At 37.1% G+C, this 10240-nt stretch overlaps 1 protein-coding gene across 1 annotated transcript; it reads right to left on the minus strand.

Annotated features, from left to right (window-relative positions):
- Nucleotides 1-9393: 9393 nt before the first annotated feature.
- On the minus strand, nt 9394-9717 carry LOC149151710 (protein GLUTAMINE DUMPER 2-like). Its single transcript, XM_089443241.1, has one exon. It carries the CDS (start codon nt 9715-9717, stop codon nt 9394-9396), a length of 324 nt encoding a protein of 107 aa, XP_089299367.1.
- Between the last annotated feature and the right edge of the window lie 523 nt (nt 9718-10240).

Here is a 10240-nt window from a genome sequence, read left to right on the forward strand (position 1 = left end):
TGGGGCACAATAGTAACAATATGGGCACTACATGGGTATATCAATATAATAAGTGGGTTGTACTAATAACAATAAGGGGTTACACTAGTAGTATAGGGGCCTAACATGCCCCTCTCCTTCAAAAAGCGTTGTCCTCAACGCTTGAGTAGTTCTTGATGCTTCTGTATAAAATTCTTGTCCTCCCATGTGGAATCTTCAGTGGGTAAGTGCTTCCACTTGATGAGATACTCTGAAATTGATCGATTTCGTAGCTGTCGGGTTCTTGTTTCTATGACTGCCCCAGGTTCCAATATGATTTTCTGTTCCTCTTCAATTTCTGGCAATATTGTTTGAATTGGGATCTTTTGCAACTTTTGAATAAGTGGCCATACTTCTTTGTCCTTATTCCATTCATCCCTTTCTTTGTTTATCCAATCTGGTTGGATAATAGAAATAGCACAAAACAATGCTTCCACATCCTCATCCTTGAAGAGTCTTCCCATTCGGTAAGGTTGCCATTTTTTAAGTGCATGTAGTATTGCCAACATTTCCTTCTCATAAATAGCTTGCTTGAGATGTAGCAGTAAAAATAACCAATCACCTACATCAAAACATTTTTCACTACGATGTTGATCTACCTGTTGTTTCATTTGATTTTGCACCGAAGTGGCGTTATCCTTTAAAAGTTGGAGAACTTGTTGTTGATGCTCAATGTGATCTTTCACTTCTTGAACCTTTTTCTTCTTGATATGTCCTTCTATCTCTAGAGGTTGAGGAGTGGTAATTTCTTCCAATCCTTTACAAGATATGGTCGGATTCATTTCTTGATGCTCGATGTGATCTTTCACTTCTTGAACATTTTTCTTATTGATATGTCCATCTATCTTGATAGTTTGAGGAGTGGTAATTTCGAACAATGAATTACAAGATATGGTTGGATTCATTTCTTCTTTCTCGATGTGATCTTTCACTTCTTGCACCTTTTTCTTCTTGATATGTCCTTCTATCTTGAGAGTTTGAGGAGTAGTAATTCTTTCCAATGCTTTACAAGGTATGGTCTGATTCGTTTCTTCTTTCTCTGGGGTGGGGTCCTGGCGTATATCTTCTTCTTTTGATGTTTCTTGATCCTTTTCGTCCTCCTCTTCATATTCTATGTAAAATAATTTCTTCTTAGCACACTTATGACCTTTAGTGCATTTGCTATCACAATTGTAACAAAGCCCTTTTTCACTTTTTTCTTCCAATTGTTGTGGTGTTACCTTTGTAGGTTGTGGAAGGCTAGGAGAAACAACACTTCCATCTTTATAGTTGTGAGGGGTACGCTTCCTGGTTTCCATAATTTTGCTTTCCACTATGTCACAAATCCCTTTTACTCTTTCCAATTGTTGTGGTGTTGCTCTAAAGAAGGTGTTGCTCTTTGTATCCTCATAATGTGCTATCATTTCCTCCGTGAAAATTGACCACGTAACAAGTTGTTTACGAGAACAAAGCCCTTTGTACCATAAAAATTGATCTGGTTCTAAATATGAAGATGCAATACATACATTTTGTAATAGTTGTACACCATGTATATCAAAATATTGCTCCATCTGAAGTATCCAATTTACTGGATCCTTGCCATCAAACTTCCTGATCTTGATTTTTCTTGATTTTAGGAGCTCGACCTTCAAACGACTGTAACTCTGTACTTTTTGATCTTTAAGTTCTGAAATTGCAACCTGTAGTATCCTTCTGTGTCCTCTTTCCAATCCCACTAGTCTGATCCAAATTGGATTCTCCAAGAAAGAGTTATGCACAATCTCCCGCAGTGACCTGATTGTAGACTAGTTCAGTAGAGCGAACTTGTATGAAGTCCCACGTGTCACTATTTCAATATTTGACTTTGAACAATATATAAAAGCAAACTATAGTTCGTCCTCTTTCTGTACCTTCTTGCGAAATTTGAATCCGATGCTCAGAAAGAAAGTTATGACGATTTTCCCCAGGTCACTTGTTTGGAATGTAATTCAGGAGTCTACAAAAAGACCAACTTCCTTAGATCATATCTCCGTAAATATCGCGCGAAAAGATCTGAAATTCGGATCCAAGGTTCAGCGCGATCTCTTCTCAAATGGGTTTTTTTTACGACTTCTGAAACGTCACAGAAAAAAATTTATAGCGAAAATGCCACGATGACCTGTTTGGAGCATCGAAACCCTAGAATCCAAAGCTCTGATACCAAATGTTATGTAACCAGCTCAAGAAAAGATAGAAAAGATATATCAATGCCTTAGAATTCAGCCTCTTCGAGGGGGAAACCTCCTTTACATTACATAAATGAACAATTCTTGGATGATACAAATGAAAAGACCTCCTTTCTATATATAGGAGTCTAAGGGGTCATAACATAATCAGAGCCGACATAACAATAATAATGTAAGGGCACAATAATAACAATAGTGGGCTTCTATGGGGCACAATAGTAACAATATGGGCACTACATGGGTACATCAATATAATAAGTGGGTTATACTAATAACAATAAGGGGTTACACTAGTAGTATAGGGGCCTAACATTTCATCTGCTAGAAGTTTTATTTCATGTGGGGGATCAATTTCAGCATTGTAAAGGATAAAAGAATCCATATCTGAATGCACTGAGTAGATAGGGAAATTCTGAGGTTTCTCTTGGCTACTTACTACATACTTCATTAAGGTTTCTCTGTATAGTCTCTTGGATTGACCAAACACTGAAATAGTAACGTAAGACATCTCTAACTATAAAGATCCTTGAAGCTTTGCATCCCAAGATCTAGACAATAACATGCCATACTTTGGTGGAATATCAACTACTACTATGTCCATTAAGATGGTTTTGGCGGGATATTGAACTAGTGACTCACATAAGTCTTTGATTAAACCCAAACATTTGGCCTAGCTTGAATCAAAAGAGAAAAGGTCTTTATATGGCCTGGTGATGTCAAGGTCTAACCTCTCCATTACATATTTAGGCTTTAAGTTATGGGAAGCACCAAAATCAAACATGGCATTATGGAGTATTTTATCATGTATGTTTAAACCCACATAGAAAGGAGGAACTTCTCCCTCTACTGTTTTTCCATTTACTCCAGGGCCAAATATCAGTTCAGGTTGGTCATCAAAAACGTTTACTAAATCTTCGTTCACAGAAATTTTGAGTGATCTACTGATTTGACTTCTGTAGACATCATGTTTAGCTAATTCTGATAATGGAACAACTATCTTTAGTTTGCCTACTTCTGTCTCAAGATTGAAAGGTTTTTCGGTCTGAGTTCTTGTATTTCAGATAGCTGGATTTTCTGCATTTTTCTCCTCTTCAGGAGTGGGATTATGGGCTGAAATTGCTTTCAAATCAAGTTCTAGAGGTTCTCCTACTTTTCCTTTAGAAGGAATAGTAGTGGAAGGTTGTCTGTTAGGTGGCTGATTATCTGATACATCTTCAACAATAGGGTTATTAGGGTTAGGATCTGTTTTAGAAAGAATATGTACAGAGGGGGTGCTGATCTTACCTTTGTTAGGCTGCTTGGTATCTTTCTGTTTACTGGTTTCAGGGACATCTGTTCTTCTGCTCCTCAAATTGTATTGTTGTGGACCTCATAAATCGTTGTATCATATCCCTCCCTAAAGTCAAATGTTTCATCTGACTGGGTTGGGAATTGTTTAAGAATGTGAGCTTCTTGATCCTCTTGGGTCAAGAAAACTTGTTGTTCATTATTGAGTCCCATCAAACTAATTTGAGTGTCTTCTATTGGTTCATTAGAAGTTGAGGCTTTAGCATAATTTTCTTGAAATGGGGGTCTAATATTTTGGTCAGGCCCCATCTTTCGAGTGTTAGGATGTTGGTTCTTCCTGAAATTTGAATTTCTCCCAGTAATGCTTGGTTGACCATCCCAAATGGATTTTCTCTCGATTGTTTCTACTCTATATCCAATTCTATCCATTCCTTTAATAATCACATCTAATTTCTGTTCAAAGGTAGAAGGTTCTTCTTTGAAAGGTATTCTCCTTTTAGCTCTGGCTCTAAACCGTTTCGATATCAGGTGAGCCTCAACACTGACAGCTATACTCTGCATCTCTTTTAAGTTTCGAGAAACTCTTTCCCTAAGTTGGTATGCCATATCAGAATCAAATGCATCAGGGAATTTGATCAAGGCCAAATCTGGAGGAGGTCTGATATTTTGAGAAATAGTATTGTAGACATTATTGAATCTGGTACAGTAATCTTGGACAGTTTCTTCTGTGCCTCTTCTTAGGTTTTCATATTTTGATAAAATGTGGAGATGATCTTTCTTCTTTTCCCATCTATTCAAGAAAGTATGATAAAGAGCTTGTGTGTCATTGGTACTGTTTGCATGGAGGGTTCTAAACCAGGTTCTAACATCTCCAGTTAAACTTTGAACAAATACTTTCATTCTAACATCATCATCATCAACCTCATATTTTTCAAAATAGTCGATCATTTTATTGGTATGTTGTTGAGCTGTGTAATTGCCAGTACCGTCAAAAGAAGGGATTTTACTTTGATAGTCTTGGGGCATAACCCCTGGATTGGCAAGTACGTTTAGGGGAGTATATCGGTTTGCCATGGTTGCAAAAATAGATGTGACAACTGGAGGAGTAGGGATAACAATGGGAATGTGTGTTCTAGATGGAGGAGTGCAAAGGGTAGTTGGAGGTGTTGATGGTGAAATTGAAGAAGCTGTAGTAATCACAGAAAGGTTGGGTGTTCTTTCAGAGGTAAGCTCGGATTGAATGGAGTTTTGCAACTGCTTGTCAAGGTGTGAAGTAACAACTTCGATCTGCAAATTTTCTATGAATATTGGATTTTGAACTGTGTGGGTTAACCTAGATTCTAAAAAGGTCTCAAATAAAGAGTTTTCAAAATGCTTATCAAAAGGTTCATTCTGAGGGTAGATCCATCTCACAAGACAGGATCTTGATCTGTATAGAGGCCGAGAACTAGCAGAATTTTCTTAGCTCCCTAGTCTTCTAAGAATCCTAGGAATCAGATTAGGGTTTCCAAACACAGGTGGGGGATTAGGATCAGGATTTGATCTGGTGTAATGAATCTTTTCTGTAGCCAGTTTTCTAGGTGTGTTTTTGGTTTTGTCTTAAAATAGATTTGACAATACAACTTTAACAGTGTTTTTTAGGAGGTTTTTAGATGTGGGAGTTTTGAAATTTCCTAAAGAATTTTTGAAAAGAGGAACTGATCAAGGTATTTGGAACCAGATGTTCAATCCATAAACTAGACCGAAGATAGACTGAAGCAGCATTCATTTACTTCTACATTTGCAAAGCAAAAACATTTCAAAGGCTACCTGGCTGACTTTACGCTTCATCTGTAGTTTATGTAGAAAATAATATTAACAAACAATTATTCAGTTCCCTAGTGGAGTCGTCAATGATGTTAGCACTCAAATTTTCCCCAAAGTTGTAAGAAAGGGAAGGATGCCGAGGTAACCACACACCAATCTTTTAAATACAGAATCTAGCCAATCTGTATCCAGAGAGGGCTCTCTCTTTATGATTTAGCTTTTTTTTTAAAGGTATTAGGCTAGTTATGAAGTTCAAGGGTTTTGTTTTGAGTTTGGGTGGTGGGATTCAATAGAATAGAGAGGTAAAACAGAGCAGTTCAGTCCATTGGGCTAATGGAGTCAAAGAAAAGGCTTTCTGGATTTGGTTTCTTAACAGAGGGTGGCTTCACAGAGCAAGGTAGTCAAACAGGGAACAAATGAAGGATTGAAATAGATGGAATCGGCTGAAATTGGGTGAATGACAGTTAAGAATCCTTCAACCTATTTAAAAAGGGAAAATGGATGATTACTAATAAGGAGCAATTAAGGATTCTTTAACAAATAATCAACATGAAAGAATCAGGAAACAAGAGCAATTAAGATTTCACTGCTTATTCTAATTCTGAAGAAAACACAGAGAACAATAAAGACTAAAAACAAAGTGCAATCAAGCATATTCTAAAATTAACCATTTTCTTTATCATTCAGTTTAGGAGACACAGATGATATAATAAACAAGAAAACTGTAAAACACAAGATATAGGGGACTTATTGATCCGAAGGTTGATTCAAGAAATCTGTGACAAGTCCTCTGCTTTAATTCTTCATCCAGTAGGCCAAACAACAGTTGATTCCAACAGCTCTTTATTCCAAAATTTCAGTATTACAGCAAAGTATAAGAATCCACACCCTCCCCCCCACAATCCTATAATGGAGGGGGTATTTATGCAACAAAATATGTACAACAAATATCTCATAACAGCTGTGAGATAATATATAGGATGACTAATAATAATTTACAAGTAAAATAGAAACAGATAACTAATGTTGTGCTGGATGCAGGCCTTTAGGGTTCGGCTTGCAGCTATCCTCTGCAATAACTCTGCGCCGATTGCTCTTTAATTCTGACCTGATACTCATTAATTCTTCTCTACTGCTTTTAATTCTTCTCTGACATCTTTATCGCTGATCGAATACACTTTAATGTTGAACTGAAACTCTTTAATGCGCTTTCCCATGCTCATCATTGTCTGATATTTAGCCCAAAATTTCCATTTTCTCAAGGGTAACAGCACCGCTATGGATAAACACCTATTTGTTTGGGATACTGGAGGTTGTTCTGCGCCTTCCAATTCATTTCTTTTAGACTTTCTGTGGCTGGTACACAAATTTCCTACGGAGATTGCTGAGAAGTCGTGGCAAGTGATGCACTGATAGATGATTGTTGAAGATAGCTGAAAAAGGTACATGTGTTTACAGAGGAAAACTGCATGCTGCAGTTTGAATGGCCGCGAGCTTGTCAATGTAGCCTTTCTAGTTGGAAAACATGGAAATACAGACTCGGTCGATTTCATTCCTGGAGCGCGATATGCACAAAAATATCGTAGAATGACAATTTTGCCCTTTTATTCGACGAAATGAAGTTTTGGCGGGAATTTTTGAATTTAATGGACGGATGACGTAAGCAATACGGATGACATCAGCGGGAGTACGGGAGCAGATGACGTGGCGGGTGACATGGTAGGTGATGTCAGCAAGAGGACATATGACATGGCGGGTGACGTCAGCGGATGGTGGTGGTAAGTGGTTTTGCCAGCACCGCTTTTGGGGCTGGGCAGGTTTGGGCAGAGGGCGAGCGATCACCCTGGATGGGCAATGCGTGGCAGAGTACGGGCGCAAAAACCACCAGTTCCCCACGAGTTAAACAGCGGTGATGAAGGGTGGCGCGATATTAATTATCGACCGTCAGATGGATGCGTAGAGATCTGACAGCGGGCATTCATGGAATATGGCAAGAAGTTAAGCAGCGGGCCCGGTTTATAATAAACTGTGTTTTAATATATCGGGATTGTTTTGATTGGGCGGGGGGATTTGGTTATTAATCAACCGGAGGTTAATTAACCCTTTGAGCGTGCGGTGAAGGCTATGGTTCTTAATAAACTTCAAATAAGTTTATCAATTCCATTTTTAAAATGGTGCTACGATTATAGTTAACGAGGGGAGGGATATTTATTATATCAGGGCTCGTTAATGTTTTTACATATTACGGGGAAGGGTATATAGCAAAGGATTTATATGATAAAAGTTAGGGTTAATATGACTTATGTAAATGAATGCACGCTAAGTATAAAAACACGTGTATTTTTTAGACTTAGGCTAAAGTGGAAATGGGGTTTATGGGTGAAATTATGCATTTTCAAAAATAAGGTAGGGTCCTACTTAGGAAACGTTTATGAAATGGAATGAATGGCTTATGAGAGATATTAAGAACAGGTTCTTAATATTTTAGTGGGGGAAATTAGTAAATGATTAGAGAAAAACATGAAGGGGAATTAGTTATTGAATCTTGTCTTGCTTGAGCTACTCTAAGTGTAATGTCTGCCATGTACTTGTGATAGAGATAAGATTAACACATTTAGAGATAAAATATTATCACAAGTGTCATTCTGCAACACCATTCTACCTACCCTGCCTACTTTGCCTGGCATTTTTTCTTTCTTTCTTTGGGTGCACTTGGACTAGCAAACCCTCATCAACTTTTATTACATCCAAGGGCTCAGATTTAACAGTTGAGCTCCTTTGCTTCTCTACCTATCTACTTATCTGTCAAAATTAAACAGTTTGGTCAGATTTTTATTCTCTATCTCTAAAACAAGAAATTCAAAACATAAACTAGCCAAGGTTAAGTTGTTTGGCCAGTCATCAATTGTGCCATGAATTAACAAGCTGCACACGATGCTTTATTTACAAAAAATGAAACAATAGTGGCATTTTGGATTTGCACACTTTCCTAGTCTTTCTTTATTTCGGATTCATTTATTTCACTTTTTTTACCATTTTATTCTTTTTACTATTTGATTGTTTTTTAGGGCATACCCTCTTTACATTTTTTACATTTTTTTACTTTTTTTTTTTATAATATGGAAAACTTTTACTACAAGGAAAGGGATGAACATATGTCAATCATGAAATATGACACCTATTGGTATAGGAGTATAACAGAGAGAATTGATCACTTTGGGTGGTTGGTTGGTTGCTGTAATGTCGATCACTTCAAAGTGGTTGTGAATCGATCACTTGTTATGGTTGTGGCAATGTCGAGAGAATTGATCACTTCTTATGGTTGTTAGTTCAACCACGTACCCTGATCTTGACAATGTTTAAAGGATTGAACCCACTATTTTTCAATAACAAGGTTGCTCTAAGTACGAAGTCTCCCTGGATTAAGCTAACCCAAAATTTCTCTAAAGACGAAGTCTCCCTGGATTAAGCTAACCTTGGAGCTATATACCATTATTAATTTTGCTCATGCAAATTTGAAAAACAAATATTTTTGGTTTTTAGTATTATGTAAAAATTCATTTTTCAACAACACTATAACTTGAGTGTCTTATTGAATATTTTTCAAGTATTCCATGTGAATAAGTGCTTGTCATATTGACTAAGTAATAGACTTATTACACAATACAACTTTTGAAAAATCTTAAAATTATGAATCACTTAAATTTTAAAAGAATAAATAACTGAATATTATTTCGAGTAGAAAGAAATATTTAAATAACTTTATGTTCAAACTTATTTGAAAAGGACTCAGCTCTTTTAAACAAGCCAGGCATATCAGTAAATTACTAAATTCTTCGTTTTTATTTTTATTTTGGGTTAAACTAGTCGCCAACAGAGATGGATTCCGATACGATTCAATATCATGCCTTAGTAAGAGATGGCAATATCTTGTCAAAAATACTAGAGAAATAAAGATACTTCCTTAGCATTCCAGCAATATCTCCTAAATATATTTACAGAATGTTTCGCTACCTGATATTTCTGCAAGGAAATCCCCTTGCTCATCAGTTGGCCAATTTACTATTGCAAGAAATTGTCAAACCGTAGTGTCCATGTCTCCGGCTCTACACAATATTGCAGGCCTTCCAAGGAAAGTAGGTCTTTCATCTCCTGCCATAATCACCATAACATTAGCTTCTGTATCTTTCTTGCTCTCCCCACATTCAACAGCGGCTGCGGTATTATTGCTCTCTTCATGCTGACCAGATTGTGTCATGAAAGAGCAAACCAGAATGAACAGGGAAACTGCAACCACAGCTACAATGGCAACCACTCCGCCTACGAGAAATGGAAGCGGAGAATTTTCTCCCTGATGGGTAGTATTACTGGCCGGGTTACCCACCATATAATTGTATCCCATCATTATTCCAATGCTCATAATTCTGGATACATTAGATTTCTCAACTGCAAACCGAACAAGTCTATACATTAAATTGCAGGAGCCGATTATAAATTATATTGGGGTCCTGGGGTGGATGAGAATGGGGATTGTGGAGAAAACGAAAGGCCGTGTCTACGCATGCCGTTACGTTATTGAAAATTAAAAGAATAACGAAAGGCCAGGCCTAATCGCGTCCACCAAGTTTTTGGCGGAAAAAATAAATAAAGAAAGAAATTTTAAAGTTTAAATTAATAAATTGCTGATTTGACTTTTATACAAAATTGACCGCTGCTAGCACGTCGGCAGATTCCAAATACGATCATCATCCATGACAGTAGAAATCATGATTTGTAATTAAAATAAATCTCTCTCTCAAATCAATTGCTTGATTTCTTCGGTTCCTAAATTTATTGAGCGGGTCAATGAAAGGATGGCAGTGTGGTGTCGTAACTTAAGAGAAAACTCATATTTGCGTGATGGAGAATAAATTTATCCACTGGAT

This window comes from Pinus tabuliformis, chromosome 9 (genome assembly GCF_031772625.1).
Source record: "Pinus tabuliformis cultivar Carrire ecotype Pingquan chromosome 9, CPIR1, whole genome shotgun sequence".
Lineage (NCBI taxonomy): Eukaryota > Viridiplantae > Streptophyta > Pinopsida > Pinales > Pinaceae > Pinus > Pinus tabuliformis.